At 44.7% G+C, this 18,123-nt stretch overlaps 1 protein-coding gene across 2 annotated transcripts in view; it reads right to left on the bottom strand.

Moving 5' to 3' along the window:
• The window catches only part of ERCC6L2 (ERCC excision repair 6 like 2), a 289,432-nt gene that overhangs the window by 181,345 nt on the left and 89,964 nt on the right, over positions 1-18,123 (bottom strand). For both annotated transcript variants that reach the window (XM_068237461.1, XM_068237451.1), the window contains exons 11-13: positions 17,960-18,031; positions 9,881-10,026; positions 9,692-9,787 (exon numbers count right to left, since the gene is read on the bottom strand). In XM_068237461.1, coding sequence (XP_068093562.1) covers positions 9,692-9,787; positions 9,881-10,026; positions 17,960-18,031 — 314 coding nt within the window. The remainder of the gene's footprint in view (positions 1-9,691; positions 9,788-9,880; positions 10,027-17,959; positions 18,032-18,123) is intronic.

Below are 18,123 nucleotides of genomic sequence, written 5' to 3'. Positions count from 1 at the left end.
GAGGCTGTAAGGCCTGCAGGGAAGCAAATGGTGTCCGAACAGATAGGGTGGTGTCCTTCAGCAATGGTAAGAATTTTAAAATTCAGGAGTTCATTACCTGCAATGACAAGTTTGTAGTATACCTTGCCTGGTGCAAATGTGGATGGCAGTATATTGGTAGGACAACACGTACCCTCAAGGAGAGGATGGGGGAGCATGTACGAAATATCACTAAGGGGTACCCCAACCATGGAGTCTCAGCACATTTTGGGAGTCATCATAATTGTAACCCCAAGGAGTTGTCCTTCTGTGGTCTGCAAAAGATCATCCCAAATTGGAGGGGGTGCAATAAAATCAAAAAGGTTTCACAAGAGGAAACCAAGTGGATCCACCGGATGGGTACACTCAGACCAGATGGTCTAAATATAGACATCGACCTAGTCTGTTTTTTGGGGGAATAGGAGTGTGATGTGTGCGCATGCGCTCCATAACCGAAATAGCGGGCAGGTGCTACTGAGTTCATTCTATGGGGGGTGGAGGAGAGTAAAACTTATTCATCCTGTTAGGCTATACATAATGTTTGGGTAGTAAGGGTGGTATATTTGGGTTTTAATGGGGTCATACATTTGGTAATAGGTGGATGGAATTGGAACTAGGATGTAATGGTCAACATGTGGTGTTTGTGTAAATGTGGAGCATGCAGCCCCGCTTAGGCACAGTAGTGAGAGGAGGGGGGGTGTAGGAAGGATGGAAGGGAGGTGTATCCATATGGGAGAGTGTAATTTATACATGAGGGTGCGACTAGCGGGACTGTATGGCACACATGGCAAGGAATAATGTGATGATGAGGGATTTGTATTGTAGGGGTGGGAATCAAATATATATAAATGTTTCTGTAAGTAGTTTTATCATATACACAAGTGTTAGGTATTAGAAGCAATGGAAAGAATTTTTATCTTTATGGAAGATGTTATTATGAAACTGTACCCTAGATGGCGGCAGACTTGCAGGCTGCACAGAGGGGCACTGAGTTTGCGCGGAGGGCGCGCCAGGCATAAAAATGTCCGCCATACGCGTCAGACTCCATGCCCCTGATGAGTCACTGTGTGACGAAATCGATAGGGCGGAGTCTGACGTGAAGGCGGAAGTGCAGCGTGTGGGTGAGCGGCGGCGAGGAGGACACGTGTGGCGTTCCTGATCTCCGTACGCGCGGCGGAAGACGGGGGAATACGTTTAGACGAGCCTGCCAGCCTGGCCACCTATGCGGGGGAGAGCCCGCTCAAACAACACTCTACGCGCTATTTTAAAGAGGATACATGTGAGTGCAATTGCGTTTTTATAAATAAATTTTTTTAAGCAGTATTACACTATATGGAGTTTTTCTTATGAGGATGAATATGAAGGGTGACTCCTTCTGAAGAATTATCTGGTGTCATCAGTGGAATTAACTGGTCGCAGAGGTGGGGGACGACCCGGTAATGGTCCCAAGGCGTATATAGACCATTGGTTGGTCTAGGATAGCGGTGAGTGGACCACAAAGGGTGTTGGTGGAGGTCTGCCGTTGAAATATTAGCCAGGAGTGTACTACCTGTGACATCAGGAAGAGGAGTTATCCCAGCCATAAATGTGCTTTTAATTTTAGGGCCTAAGCACTTGGACATTGTAACTTACATTTGATATATGGACTACAGAGGGATTACATTTTAACTGTTGTATCATATATGTATTTATTAACCCAAACCCATTGAGGGGTATGAGTATCCTGAGCGCCAACCTCTTTATATATATTATCATTGTTTAAGAGGAGGCGAACGGGAGTGCTGCCAAAGTTATTTTTTTCCTGAATCAGCTGTGAGCGCTTACCTCTTGTGGATATATATACACATATATATATACACTGTACAACCTGTACATAAGTACTTGCCAGAGAGGTATCTTGGGCTGGCCTGGCAGACTGCGCAGGAGCTGACCCAGAAGCGTCCTCCATGCTCACTTTTGACAAACAGAGTGAGTCAGGAAACAGATTTAAATAATCATCACATGACACCTTAGTGAAAAACAGCCGCTTGAATCCTCAGCTCATTAGCATGATTCTTATTTGCATAAGCCTTTCAGCGGTTAGGCCAATCGCGGCACCTGCCGCTTAATTACTCATGCGTATTTAGCATAATTACCGTTCTAAGGCACTTGCTGGCATGTAAATTGTTACCTTAGTGGATCAGCTGATGCTGATCCGCAATCACCGCCGCGGCCCCCTGCCGCCTGATCGGAGTCACACTGGACGCTGCGCGTGACAACTTCCGGGTTGACCCGGAAGTACCTTGTCTCCAAAGCGCGCCTGCGCTATATCTCCGCTGCCTTGTACGGAGAAGCCTCCTCCACGCTGCAGGGCTCCCACTGTCACCTGAATCCGCCTACCTGGAGCCCTGAAAAAACATTGCCCCTGAACACCTGTCAAGGATAGCACTCTGGAGACCTCTCCTCTGCATTCCGTCCGGGACAGGAAACTGAACTGAAGTACTGAGGGTAAGCTTGTAGCTTATATATGGCTGCCAATTTGTTATGCAAATCTTCTTTTGCAGTTCCTGTCCACAGTTTGGAGGGAGACAAGTCTCATCCAGGGGTGCTGTCCAATGACGTTCTGGGAAAAATAACCACGTCCAGCATATCTGAGTGTACAGTCCCCTATCATGCAAATGAAACAGAAGTGCAATTCTCCATTGACTTGTGCGATTAGCGAGATTTTGCAAATTCGCACAGTTTTAAATAAGGGTGAACCCTGCTTTACTGCTCTATGCATGAAAAGTACCATATTTTTTGGACCATAAGATGCACCTAGGTTTTGAGGACAAAAACCAGGGAAAAAAAATATATACTAATCCTGGTGTGTCCATGGTGCAGGGGCGTCTTGTGGATCTTTTCCTCCAATTATTATAGTCCCCTTGTACCTTCTGAGTCCCCTTGTCCCTCCTGCATCCCTCTGTGTCCCCCTGTATCCTTCCTATGTCCTCCTCTGTCCTTTCTGCACCGTGTCCCCCTGTATCCTTCCTATGTCATCCTCTGTCCCTCCTGTACCCCCTGTATCCTTCCTATATAATCCGCTGTCTCTCCTGTACCCTCTGTGTCCCCCTGTATCCTTTCCTATCTCATCCTCTGTCCCTCCTGCACCTCTGTGTCCCTCCTATGTCCCTCTTGCACCCTCTGTGTCCCCCTGTATCCTTCCTATGTCCTCCTCTGTCCCTCCTGCACTCGGAAGATCCTGCCGGCCATCACCTCCTCTCCGAAGATCCTGCCGGCTACTGGGTCTCCCAGATGCCTACTCTAACCCCGCATGGCTCTCCCCGCATCTGGAAGCTGAAGCTGTGACGAGTGGTGATGGTAGCTGGGAACACTCACATGGCGTCTGGACATGACGCCATTACTTCCGTGTAACGGAAGTCTCAAATCCTGATTGAAAACCCCTGCAGCCAATCAGGCAAGGGTTGCTGCAAATCACAGCCGCTGCTCTGCTTTCTAACAGTAGCCGATGGTCTCGACGGCGGGACCACGGCTTCATCATTTGGACCAATTACTCTGCAAGTACACTGAATTCAGCAGTGAGCTGCATGCTCACATACCGCACCGCTACGCCTCCTGCCCACAGAACGGATTCCAATGGCTGGCCAGCGATCTAATGGAGGAGTGAGCGTGGTCTCTGTACCCTATGCCGGGATGCCTCCTGCCCTAACTCATCAAGACCGGATGCCCACAGTCTGGGAGGCCAGCGATGCACTTCAAGAGTAAGCATACCGCTCACGTGCCAGGACACCTTCTGCTTTCCTACGCTGTGACCTGGCAGTGCTGGGGTCGTGAAGCCTGGAAGCCCGTCCTGATTTCTTACCTTGTGTCCAGGAGGCACTTGGATCACGGAGAGGGAGCAACGAATTGGCGATAGAGGCCCGGAGAGAAAAGGATATGGAACATAAGCATGCTGAAATGAGTGGTGAGAGCCTCCACTGCGCTTGCTATCAGCGGCTGCTGCAGTGAACATTTAAGCTTGGAGAGGGATACCTAGCACTGGGCCAAATTTTGTATATTCGGACCATAAGACGCACCCACTTTTCTCCCTTACTTTTGGGGGAGAAAAAGTGCATCTTATGGTCCGAAAAATACGGTAGATGTTTTTATGCACATGGAATGCTTTCAAATGTACTGTTATATACCTAGGAGTAGGTACTTCAATTTTTATAAAGTTATTTATCTTAAAACTGCACTGTGGTACTACAGCTTTGTGTAATTAACCACTTGCCGACCGCAAGCTTATACCGTGCGTCGGCAAAGTGGCAGCTGCAGGACCAGCGACGCAGTACTGCGTCGCCAGCTGCAGGCTGATTAATCAGGAAGCAGCCGCTCGCGCGAGCGGCTGCTTCCTGTCAATTCACGCCAATGGCGGCTCGCAGGCTAAATGTAAACACAAGCGGAAATAAACCGCTTTGTTTACATTGTACGGCGCTGCTGCAGCAGCGCCGTAAGGCAGATTGGCGATCCCCGGCCAATCAGCGGCCAGGGATCGCCGCCATGTGACAGGGGACGTCCTGTCACTGGCTGCACAGGACGGATAGCGTCCTGTGCAGCCCGGATCACTGGGCATGACAGGTAGGAGAGGGAGGGGGGGGAATTTCGCCGCGGAGGGGGGCTTTGAGGTGCCCCCCCCCCCCCGCAACATGCCTGCAGGCAGGAGCGATCAGACCCCCCCTGCACATCATCCCCATAGGGGGGCGATCTGATCGCTCTGCGTGCCCGCTGATCTGTGCTGGGGGCTGCAGAGCCCACCCAGCACAGATCCCAACAAATAGCGCTGGTCCTTAAGGGGGGTAAAGGGTGGGTCCTCAAGTGGTTAATGTCAATGTGCATATATGGGGTACAAATAGACTTAAAATACTTTGAAACTGCTTTCCTGTGCTTTCTTGGAGAATAGCAGAGGGTCCATCCTCACAACTAGATGCCAAAAAGGGTCAGTGTTATACTTGGCACCCTGAGATCAGTGTGGGATGCAGTGGGAAAAAATTCTGAATATTCGACATGTGAGAGAATATCATCACTTGGAAACATATGGATTACTTCAAGTCATGATGCATTCTCTTTGGTATTACAACATACAGCAGCAAAAACAAAATATGAACGTAAGGAAATATTAAAAACACATTTTAATAGTTAACAGATTAATGGCCAGGCCTTCTGTAAAGCTAGGCTCCACACGAAGATGTAAAAAATACCATCTAATAGCCTAGTAATCAGAATGCTCAACTGGGACATTTTGGGTGTGAAATGAAACTCCTTGATCTATAACTGCTAGCCTGTTATTCACATGACCAAAAGCAGCTGAATTGAGAATATTAGTTCACAGCTCTGTGTAAGTAAACCAGTAAGATAAAAGAACATAAGTTACATAGTCAGTCGGGGGGAGCTTCTGGATACTCCAAAGGCTTCCCCAATCTCCACGACCGCTCCGCTGCACATGTGTATGTAAGTATGGCCTGCACCTGTGCAGTAACACAGAGTTGCTCGTGCATGGAGAAAAAGCCATGTATAAGCGACTCTGTACTACTGTGCAGTCCATAGTTAGCGCCTGCACAGTGCAACCACACTCATACAGGGAGGGGAACATGGCCATGAGCAATATTCAACTTTAATGTTGAGTATTCTTAGAGGGTCCAAGCACAGTGCAGGAGGGTCGTAGGAAGATCATGGAAGCATGGACCATCCGGAGACTTCCCCTATTGTGATATCTAACTTTTTTCTGGGGAGACTACAGGTACCCGTTAATAACTTTATTGTGAAATCCTAAATAATGAAATCCCAGGTATCTGCGTCCAGGTGTCCGTGTGTGCTGCTGTACTGTGCATGCGCAGGCTCACAACCGCAGCACTGCCCATGTGCTCTATGCCAGAGAGGGAGTGGGTGGCTTAACAGGGAGGCACAACCTAGAGCCCATTAATAAAATGGGCCTAATGGCCAGTTATCCATAAAACCGATGTTTCAAGACCACATGGGATCCCTTTCTCAAATCAAATAGCTTTAATAGCACAATCTGTCTACAGACGCAAAAACACAAGTGGTCAAGAGGGTGATTAACACCCCTAGATAATCAATGGTGATGTGCTAGTGACTACACAGAAAAAGATAAATTCCTACACAAGACTAGGAAATTATATGTGCCTGGAACTACCCTACAGTAGACACAATGTTTACCCAGGTCTATACAAGCAATCAGTGGCAGAACTTGTTTTTATCTGTGCATGAGTTACTCAATTAACTATTATGTTACAAAAAACACTTAAAGAAAATGGTTAGGAGTAAGTGGATCAGCTGCTTTCTGCACCACAGACTTCCACAGCTACTGACTACAATATTCTTAGAGAGTTCTGTCATTATCCAATTTCCTTGCAGTCCAAACTGTAAGATGGCGCACAAGCGGCTCTGTGGTACTGTGCAGACCACCTTGCACCTGCATAGTGCGGGAGGGCTTGTACACAGACCGGAGCGTGGCAGAATGGACCTATTCGACAATCCCTTGTTGAATAGGTCTAGAGGGTCTCAAAGCTGGAACGGTGAGCTCAAAGGGGATGGGGAATCCTCTTCATTATAAAGGAACATCCCTCTGCTGAGTTAAGTATCTAACTTGGTTTTCCGTACAGGTACACTTTAAGACCTACATAGACAATAATTTAAAATAAAATATATAAAGTCATCCTTATGGCAGAAATACTTTACAGGTATCCACCTCTATAATTAAAATGTCATGCTCAGTTTCCTAAATGGCATCATTGCATAAGGCCAGGAAGTTCAAGTGAACTGCAAGCGCATCCTATGTTTTCCCAAATTTCCCATGGATTACACCTACAGTGAACAGGAGAATCCAATTCTGCTCCTGCTTCAAGCTCTCCCCACCCCTATATGCAATCTTTTACTGGAGCCAATCGGGCCCTTTATTGGTTTGTGCGATAAGGATGGGCATTCAAGTGATGTCAGTCAAGAAAAATGTTGACATTTCTGTTTAGCTCAAGCTGGAGTTATGGGCCACTATGGGAGCACAAAAGAGGATTTATGCACCAAGTGACAATATAACCTGTGTAACATCTGTTAAACAACTTAAAAAAAACAAAACAGATTGACTTATAAAATAAATGTTTTTGTAAGAGAGAAACGAAAATACAAAGATCACCAAATTTAACCAGCTTAACCTCTTGAGGGCCACAGTGTTAACCCCCCTAAAGACCAGGCCATTTTTGTAAAATAGGCCACTGCAGCTTTAAGGTCAAGCTGCAGGGCCGCACAACACAGCACACAAGTGATTTCTCCCCCCCCCCCTTTATCCCCACCAACAGAGCTTTCTGCTGGTGGAGTCTGATCGCTCCCCCAGCATTTATTTTTTTTTATAGATATTTATTTTATTATTTTTTAAATATGTCTATTTATTTATTTATTTATTTTTACATTGTCTCCCCAAAGCCAACCAATCCCTGTGATCAGCTGTCATAAGCTTCAGCCTATGACAGCCGATCACCCCTGAGCCTCTGGAGAGGACAGCCGTGTGCCTTAGATCGCAGCGCTGTACATGGTAATTAGACGACCTAACAAGCAGGATATGCGCAGGCAGCGTGCAGGTGATCTCCTGCAAAAGCAAGTCCCAGGATTTTACGCCGATCGGCTAAGGCCCGTTCACATCTGAAAATAGCAAACCGCTAGCTATTGCTAGTGTTTTGCGTGTGTGATTTTACTGCGATTAGTGCGGTAAAAAACACTGGACACTTTTGCGATTTCAGAGCGATCGCGGTAAGCGCTTTATAAGCACTGTACCGCAATCGCTTCTGAATCGCTCCAAATATGCTGCAGGTAGCACATTTTCGATTGGTGCTAATCGCAAAACGCCCGCAAACAGCTCCAATCGCGGCAGTGAGAACACTGCCATAGAGTAACATAGCACTAGCACTTTAAAACACAGTAGTGCTTTATCAATTAGCGGGAATTGCCTGCTAATCGCTTAAAGAGACTCTGAAGCGAGAATAAATCTCGCTTCAGAGCTCATAGTTAGCAGGGGCACGTGTGCCCCTGCTAAACCGCCGCAATAGCGCCGCTAAACGGGGGTCCCTTGACCCCAAACCCCTGCAGCCCTGCCTCCAGTTGCGTCTATCAGCCGCGCATCGCCGGCTCTCCCCCGCCCCTCTCAGTGAAGGAAGACTGAGAGGGGCGGGGGAGAGGCGGAGATACGCGCTGACAGACGCGCGTGGGGCAGGGCTGCGGCGCTTAGCCCTGCCCCAACCAGGAAGCGCTCCCCCGCATTACGGAGGGGGATTTGGGGGTGAAGGGACCCCCATTAAGACGCGGGATAGCTGAGGTCTGAAGCGAGATTTATTCTCGCTTCAGACTATCTTTAAGTGTGAATGTGCCCTAAAGGACAAATGAAGCGAGAGTGATATGGAGACTGCCATTTATACTTCCTTTTAAGCAATACCAGTTACCTGGCTATCCTACTGATCCTCTGCCTATAATACGTTTAGCCATAGACCCTGAACAAGCATGCAGCAGATCAGGTGTTTCTGACATTATTGTCATATATCACAAGATTAGTTGCATGCTTGTTTCTGGTGTTAGGGCCCGTTTCCATTACATGTGGAGCGATGATGCTACATAGCCGCATCGCACCTTAGGTGTCCTGCAACCAATACACAACAATTGAACAGTTTTCATTGCGTGCATTGTGTGCGGAGCGATGCGGAGGGATCTGCAGCATGCTGCAGATTCTCGCACAGCCGCATCTGCCCATGGTCCCCTCCATACACTTCCGCATCTCTCGATGGGGAAGTGATGTGAATGGCAGAGGAAGTGACGCGATGTGGCGAGGTAGCCGCATTCGCATCACTATTCAATGGAAAAGGGCCCTTTTTCAGACAATAACACAGCCAAATAGATCATAAGAGGTGCCAGGCAAATGGTATTGTTTAAAAGGAAATAAATATGGCAGCCTCAATAATCTTCTCACTTCAGTTGTGGTTTAAGTTCAGTGTTAGCCCTTAGCAATAACCTCTTCTCACCCCAAAGCCTTCAATTAGCCTTCCATTAACCTCTAACCCTAACAATAAGTCCCACCCAAAACCTAACCAAGGACTGACCAATTCTACCACTACCACCTAGTATGAGGGCCACTAGATTTTGAATGCTATGAATGTATCATGTAGGTTAGCTCTCATACTACATGGAGGTGGTGAACTTGGCCAATCACTGGGGAATCAGAATTGGGTGTGTGTACTAGGCTTAAATCTAAAAGTCAACAAGGCAAATTCTAATAGCAATCAGGTTGACAAGGGGGCGGAGAGACAAGAAGCGGCACATGATGGCTAGCTCATTGCTTGTCGGGAATCGCTAAAGATCCAGCATGCTGGATCCTTAATAGACATTAGACGACCCCTGTACACATGCGGAATTCACTGAAGATTCTCAGCCGAGGGGGTCTTTTTCTTTTCGGCAGCAAAGTTCAATCCAGCGTGTGTACATAGCTGTAATCACTTACCTAACCTTCTGTAAATATTTGTTGCCTTCCCCTAACAGAATAGATGAGGCTGGGGCTGATTTACTATATCTTATTTTGAATCTCTGGAGACCTTCTTGTCTAATTCAATATTATTTGCCAACATTATTTAGAGCAATATGTATAAACACAAGACACTATTACCTGTCAATTGCCTGCAAATCATTTGCCGGATTCCAGGTTGGATCAAAGACTACCACCACATTTGCACCAACAAAATTTAGACCCAGTCCTCCAGCCCTTTAATGGAAGAAATTAAAAAAAAATTATAGAACACTTAAAGATGAAACTAAACATGTAATTGAACAACTTACATTACACCTGAGTCCTTACATGGTTGAAACTAAGCAAAGGTTCACATCTTCTGCACTGTTGAATTCCTTTACTGTTTTAAGTCTTTCTTCTGCCTTGGTGGTTCCATCAAGTCTACGATATTCTAGTCCTGATGCCATGCAGTATCTTTCCAGAATATCTAGAAGCTATTGTTTATGATATTGAGAAAATGGTAATTTTTCAGCAAGTAGGTGAAAGATCAAGATTGGCAAAAAAAAACAAAGAGTTCAAGCTAACCTCCAGGCAAATCTAAACTACAATTTAAACCAGTTATATAAATAGCAATTAATAATTAAATACATTTTTCATACAGTGCTTGATTATACTTTGGTATCCATCACTGTAAAGGTGCCCACTGATAATACAATCTTTTTTGTCCAATCTTACAATTTCTGCATAATATACGGGACTGTCTAATGCATCCATTCTATATATTCACTCAGTTTACCATTATACTACATAGATTTGGCCTAAAAAGATTGGATTATTAGTGGCCACTTTTACTCTTCCACAGCAGCACTCACAGACAGGAATGCACCGGCTGCAAAGTGAATTAGGTGTGGGGGGAAGAATAGTGAGCTAGTGAACTGACTACCCAATCCAATCAGCAGTCTGATCATTAAAATAAGGATTAGAATCTGTGTACAGTAGGTCCATTCTTGTTCAGGTTTTCACTGTGAGCACATTACAGCTGCATTCCTCTACACAGGTAAACGGATCAGGAAACCTTAAAGATCATGAAATAAGCGCTGGAGATACCTTTAAATACCAAAAGAAACTGTTGATGGGGGAACCATATTGGAGTTTCTGGTGGGGCAGGTACTAATACTTCCCATCTTGTGGTATGTGCCATGAATGTCCTTATTCTTCCTGACACAGCATGCATAGTTTACATATTACAGATGACATCAGTACCCCACAATGCAGTAAGGCAGATCTTACAACATTTTGTCTAGCTTAAATTCCGTGATGGGAGATCCAGGAGAGTTCTTGGAAATTAAAACATACAGTTTCTTAAAAACAATATTTTTAATATAAATTGTAATTTGAAAATAAGAATTATGAATGTACTCTTTAAATATAAGCCTTAGGGATCACTTCAGGTGTCTCAAAAGCATCCCTTTGTGCCTAGCATTTTCAAAGTAATGCAAAGAATAGGGTTTTATTTATAAATTAATAACCCACATGGTACATAAATAGAAAAAACTACAAGATAATGTTGGGATTCATTGAATACCCTTTTCCTTAAAAACAGTATCAATTCTCCCAGGTATACTTGCCTATAGTCAGCTGGTATTTTTTTCTGTAAATGTATTCTTCTGTCTCTTCATTTAATCCCAAATATTATGTTGAAATCAGGGCTCCATTATGCCATCCCTTCAAGTACTCCCTTTCAATTATGCTGTACACAGTTATTTCTCTGCATGTTTTAGATAATTGTCCTGTTGCAGAATTAATTTGGGACAAACAGAATGCCTCCCTGATGGTACTAATGATGGATAAGTATCTGCTTGTACTTATCAGCATTGAAGAGACCATTCATTCTGGCTAAATCCCAAACCCCACATAAAGAAATGCAATCCCAAACATATGAAGAACATTCACCATGTTTCGCTGTTTCCTGCAGAAACTCATATGTGCTGCTTTGTGGGGTCTTTCTCAATCAACCACCTGCTAATATAGCCAAATATTTTAGACATGGACCATTCGCTCTAAAGCACCTTCCGACAATTTTCTGCACAAATGTTCTGTTTCACTGAAATGTAGATGCGCATACTAGGGTAATACAGTCATTTGCCAGGTCTGAGCAGATGGTGTCTTCTGAATGGAAAGGCACGAGGACAAATTCTTCGGTCCTCAGTGTTGCCTGTTTCATTCTCTGCATTGCAGCCTAGACAGCACATCTGGAAACAACTTTTCTTCCAAATACTTCAGTCTGTGAGAGACTTTGTTGATGTGATAAGACCAACTGTCTTGTTGCCGTACTCAGACTTGCCATTGTGTCAGATTTTTTATATACAGAACTGTCTTTTGCAACTTAACTTTTGTAGAAACTGTTCAATTAGACTACATGCTCATGGTAACATATATATTGAGCATTTTACAGTGCATGATGTGTACATTTTAGCACACGCTATAAGGTATAAAGCCACTGTCCGTAAACCGCAGGAAATATTATTGCGACAAAATAAAGGGGCGAATTATAAATCATTATGTTAAATGTCATATTCAAACTTGCGGGTACAGTTTTGCCATTAAAACCTAAGAAACATATGGCTTGATTCACTAAGACAAATATCATGCATTATCCGAGTTAACGTGCCTTATCAGAGAGAACACACCTTATGCGAGTTAACACACCTTATCAGAGATAACACGTCTTATTAAAGTTAACACGCCCTATCAGAGTAGCATAGCGAGCACTACAACCCCGCAGGGGCCCAGGACAAGTGGAGCTCTTGTCATTGCAAATTAGCAGGCATAAGTTTGTAGCTCTTGCTATGCTACTCTGATAAGGCATGTTAACTTTGATAAGGTGTGTTATCTCTGATAAGGCGTGGTAACTCAGATAAGGCATGCTATTTATCTTAGTGCATCAAGCCCATAGAGTGAACTGGTCCCTATGTATGTATGGCTTTTTCTCATCTACTTGCTCACCTCCTACTTAGGAGTCTGCTGATTCAGACTGATTTTAAGGAGAACTATGAATAAAAAAAGTAACATTTAAAACAGATATTTACACATACAAGTAAGGTGTACATCTGGAGAAAAAGATAATGTAATTGATTTTTTTGCCTATGTAGCGGTCTCACAGCCCATCTTTTTAATATGACAGCTCCGAACCTATCATCAACAAGTTTTAGACTACCACATATCCTTATGGGGATTCTTAAAGTTTCCTTTCCTTTCAAATGTACTTCTTGCCATGGACCCATAATAAGATGCTGGCCTATACAAAGATACTGTCTACTTGTGCGTCTACTATTATAATTGCTGGATTGTGCAATTCTCATTCAGGAAGTGCTTTGAAAGAATAAAGCAGACCCTGAGAATCTCCCATTAGGAGACGTATTAGTCCACAACTTGTCAGAAAGAGGTTTGGACCCAACAGATTAATACCTACTGTCAGCTACATAAGAAAAAGTGATCTACAGGATATTTTACACTAGGACAAATGCAGATATTATATGTATGTGTAAACAAGGATTTTAACTTTTTCATTTTTTTGTCACAGTGATCCTTTAATGAGTTTGTTTCAACCCTCACCATGTTGATCGCTAGATCTGTTTAGCATATGCACTGAAGCAGATGCCTGAAAAATCCTTCAGCACATCTGAACTGAGAGGGATATGGAGGCTGAAATTTTTTAAAAAAATGCAGACTGCCTGCCTGTCCCGCTTAGCCTCTGTTACTTTTAGCCATAGACCCTAAACAAGCGTGAAGATTAGGTGCTCTGACTGAAGTCTGACTAGGTTAGCTGCATGCTTGTTTCAGGTGTGTGATACAGATACTACTGCAACCAAAGAGACTGTTTAAAAAGGAAATAAAAAAGGAAATAAATATGGTGGCATCCATATCCCTCTCAGTTCTGGTGTCATGTTTAACCACTTCAGGGCTCAGCCTTTACCCCCCCCCCCCCTTAAGGACCTGCGCTGATTACTAAGATCTGCGCTGGGTGGGCTCTACAGCCCCCAGCACAGATCAAATACCAGGCAGAGCCCCCCTTTTTTCAGGATGGTGTGCTGGGGGGGTCTGATCGCTCCTGCATGCGTGTGGGTGGCGGGGGGGCACCTCAAAGCCCCCTCCACCGCAGGATTCTCCCTCTCCTCCCTCCCTTCCCCGGAGATCGGAGGCTGCACAGGAACGGATCTGTCCTGTGCAGCCTCTAACAGGCTCCCCGCTGTCATGTGACAGCGATCCCCGGCCGCTGATTGGCCGGGGATCTCTGATCTAGTACAACGCTGCTACTGTTAGCAGCGTTGTAAAAATGTAAACAAAGCGGATTATTTCCGCTTGTGTTTACATTTAGCCTGCGAGCTGCGATCGGCAGCCCGCAGGCTATTCACGGAGCCCCCCGCTGTGAATTGACAGGAACTGTTTCCTGATTAATTAGCCTGCAGCCGGCGACGCAGATGTGCGTCGCTGGTCCTGCAGCTGCCACTTTGCCAACGCGCGTTTTGAGTGCGCGGTCGGCAAGTGGTTAAATGTGTCCAAGAGTACCAGGAAGAACAGATGTACTTGTAAAGAGTGGTCACACCAAATACCTATTTGATTTCCTTTATTTCTGTTTATCTATCTATTCACAAAGAAACACAAACACACACTAGGATCCAATGGCAATGTAGTCGTAAGGGACATAAAAGAACAGTAATAACTGGAGGTGCAGCAGGAGGAGACCACATAGCTTGGTAAAAAGAAGTGGAATAGAAGGCAGGGTAAATCAGAGCTGAACACACTGCTTTTAATTCAGTTGGACATATGTAAGCAGCTCTCAGCAGAACCAAGGTGGATACTTATTTTACTGAAGATGCACAAAATGGCTCCTTGGAGAACACACACCAGTAAAATCCACTCATGTATACAATTTGTATGAAGACATAAAATCCCAGAAAAAGACCCTACACATTGAAGGCTGCTGATAAATCCATTACCAAATGAAGAATTCTGTGTAAAAAAATATTACTGGCCTTTTGAGTAACATCTTTCTGCAATGGCTGAAGTATAGTTAAAGTGATTTAAAAAATGTAGTGTATATTTGTCCAGTCCGAAATAAAACTATGATAGCTGTATTAGCTAACACAAATGCAAGCATTTATCAAAACAAAGATTAACTATAACGATTGGTGTAGCAAACAGAAGTCTGGTTATTGTGTGATCTGCAGTATCACCAATAATGCAAGTATAGCTAACAAGGTAATAGCAAGTGTACAGTGCTTGGTGCAACAGTAATACTGATTAGTTTTGGCAGAACCTCACCAGAGGAGCTGGTGGGTACTATCAGTAAGGAACCTCACCAGTGACAAGGGCTCACTGGTGAGTAGAGTGGTCAGACAGATCAGTTCGGCAACAGACAGGAGGATACAGTACAAAATCGGCAGGCAGAAGGATAGAGGTATTTCAGGCAGAGTCAGCAACAGGATCAGATGGGCAAAAGTACAGAATCTTATAGCGTAAGAGTAGTCAGAAGAGAGCCAGAGTCATACACAGATAAACAAGCAATAATAACAGTAGTAATAACAATTCCTAATCTTGTGTGAAATCCCTGGTTTCCTCCCAGATCAAAGCACACCGGAACTATCTAAGGTCTGAGTGCTCACACGAAGCATTCGCAACAGAAGACAGTTTGCAAGTGATTCTCAGAGGCTTAAGAAGTGGAGAAGACCCCTCGCCCACGCCCATCAGCCAATCCGAGCTGCCGAGAGTCTCCTCTGAAGTCAGCTGACGCGCCTCCTCCCCGCATAAAGGTCCTGTCTGTGCGCGCACGACAAAGCCACCCTATGAGCCACTGACAATCCCCTTGGCGTGCTAGACGCCGAGGGGACAGGAGAAACGCCCGACAGGGAAACCGAAGCAGCTGCAGGGGCATCCTGACTGCCCACAGCTGCATCTCCACAGAATGTTACATTAACAGTTTGAAAATGTTAATGAAGAATAGTGACTGTTAAAAAGACAATATGCATTTTACATATTTTTTTGAAAAGCTACATACATATACAGTGTTCTCCCCAGGAATTTTTTCCAGCCGGGTGGCATGAAAAAGTAGCTGGGTGGGGTGTGACAGGGGAATGCCGGACCAGTGCAACTCTGCTTACAGCATAGGTGGAGGAGGAGACAAGCCGATGTACCTGCTAGGTACACACAATGCAATTTTCTGACAGATTTACTGTCAGATTGATTATTTGCAACATGTTAAATCTGATTTTCAATCGATTTTCCGTTCACTTCTATGAGAAACAGAGCAGAAATTTGATCAGAAATCAGATTGGACGTGTTGGAAATAGTCGATCTGATGGTAAATCTGTCAGAAAATTGCATCATGTGTACCAGGCATTAGGGAGAAATTGTTTCAGATGATGGTGCTCAGGTTCCCCCAGCAACATGATTGACGGTAAAGATTAGATTGTAAGATCTTCTGAGTACAGTTAGTAACATTACGGTAGGGTTTAGATTGCAAACTCCTCTGTGGATAGTTAGTGACATCACAGCAGGGATTAGATTGTAAGGTCCTCTATGGATAGTTAGTGACATCACAGCAGGGATTAGATTGTAAGCTTCTCTGTTTGTAGTTAGTGACATAATGGCTGGGATCAGATTGTAAACTCCTCTGTGGATAGTTATGCCTGGTACACACCATGCAATGTTCTGGCAGATTTACTGCCAGATCAATTATTTCCAACATGCCCAATTTTCCCTAGGATTGAATGAAAAATCGATTGGAAATCAGATAGAACATGCTGGAAATAATCGATCTGGCAGTAAATCTGCCAGAAAATCTCATTGTGTGTACCAACCATTAGGGACACAACGGCAGCGATTAGATTGTAAAATAGTTTGTGGATAGTTAGTGTCATCACAGCAGGGACTAGATGGTAAGATCCTTCCTGGAGAGTAAGTGGCATAAAGGCATGAATTAGATTGTAAGCTCTTCTGTGGATAGTCAGTTACCTGATGGCAGGGGTAATTCAATTATCATAAATGATCATAGATATTGATCCAAAATAGGCAGCAAAAAGCTGGATTAATAAAAAAAAAACACACAGGTGACAGCCACCACGTATGTTATCTCAGATGATCACCTGCACACTGCTATCAGGCTATGTAACAAAGCCTTGTGACAGGACAAGCAGAGTCCCCTCGGTATGCAGCTGGCCAGTGTCCTGTCTGGGAGACTCCGAGATCTGCAATCCACATACACCGGGTCATCTTGAGGAGTGAGTAGGGTAAAGGGGGTGTGAATCCACACTGCCAGCGCAGCCACTCAGTAAGTGAAAAGAAATTCCTAACATTCCAGCCAGGCAGACTTCACATTAAGCTAACCTGTATTTGTAGCTGCTTCTCTCTGCCTGGCTGTTCCGTGCGCGGTGCCCCGGCTCCCTCCTTGATCTATCATTTGCCGCCAGCTGCCTCCACGTGTGTCACAGCACTGCATAAGCCACTCCCCAAGCCATGCTAAGAGCGCAGCGATTGGCTGAGCTGTTACACAGGCCTGTTTTCAACGTAAGGAAGCCTGGCAGCTCTAAAAGTTTCACCGGAGCCTCAGCCTAGAGAAAGAATGCCAGACAGAATCCGTGATAAGCGAGCCCCTCCAGCCTGCCCGCGGCCACACCCACTGCTGCCTATCTGCATAGTTATGCAGGCTACAGACGGAGGTAGAGATGAGGGCAGCCAGAGGACTGACTAGGAGGGCAGAAGGCGTGCGTGCAGACTGCAGCTGTCGGCATGATGTACTGTAGCGCGGTCTGACGCTTCTGCTTTGGCTGTTTTTTTTCCTAGCTAGGTGGGCCAATGACAACAGGCGGGCGGGGTTTAAAAACAGCCGGGCGGCCCGCCCCCCTGATTGGCCCTGAGGAGAACACTGCATATACGAGGCGTATCTCATGATTTGAGTGAGAGGAAACTCATGCAAAAGTGGAGTAATGAAAAAAAGTTTCATCTATTAACTAAAGCCAGAATTCTAACTGCCTGCTCTCAGCAAATACTGAATTTGCTCCAGTTTCTTTCCGCCCATCTCTGATTTTGTTCACAATAAAGTAAATCCTAGCAACCAATCAAAATCCACTTTACTTTAGAACAGTACAACATAGGCACTGTACTTTTGAAGTGAACTTTGATTCTTTAAAACAAGCTAATATGTTCACTACACACTAGAAACTATTGAGAATAGTATAAAACTATGAGGAAAATGTGTTTTTTTATTTTCTTTGTAATCATAGTGCTCATAAGATACTTCAGTGAGGCTTCACACATTAAATGCAAAAAAAGGAAATGTGGTTGACAGCTGTTGCAGGAAGAATCTTTTGCTTTATCAATAAAGAGTTATGGCTCAACCAAGCATAGCAGACATCATATGGTGCTCACCTTTGTAGAGAAGGAGAAAAGAAGAACCTTGTCCTTGTTTTTTCTGCAGTGATTTAGGAGCTGCTGAAGGACCTGTAAATGAACCACAAGATACCAATGAACCAAGATATCCAAACACTGATGTTAAAGCTGGAAAATGTTACATAGAAATGGTGGCAACACTA

Source organism: Hyperolius riggenbachi, chromosome 1 (genome assembly GCF_040937935.1).
Source record: "Hyperolius riggenbachi isolate aHypRig1 chromosome 1, aHypRig1.pri, whole genome shotgun sequence".
NCBI classification, from domain to species: domain Eukaryota; kingdom Metazoa; phylum Chordata; class Amphibia; order Anura; family Hyperoliidae; genus Hyperolius; species Hyperolius riggenbachi.
Note: the sequence above shows the minus strand (reverse complement) of the source record. Positions and strands in the feature narration are given on the sequence as shown.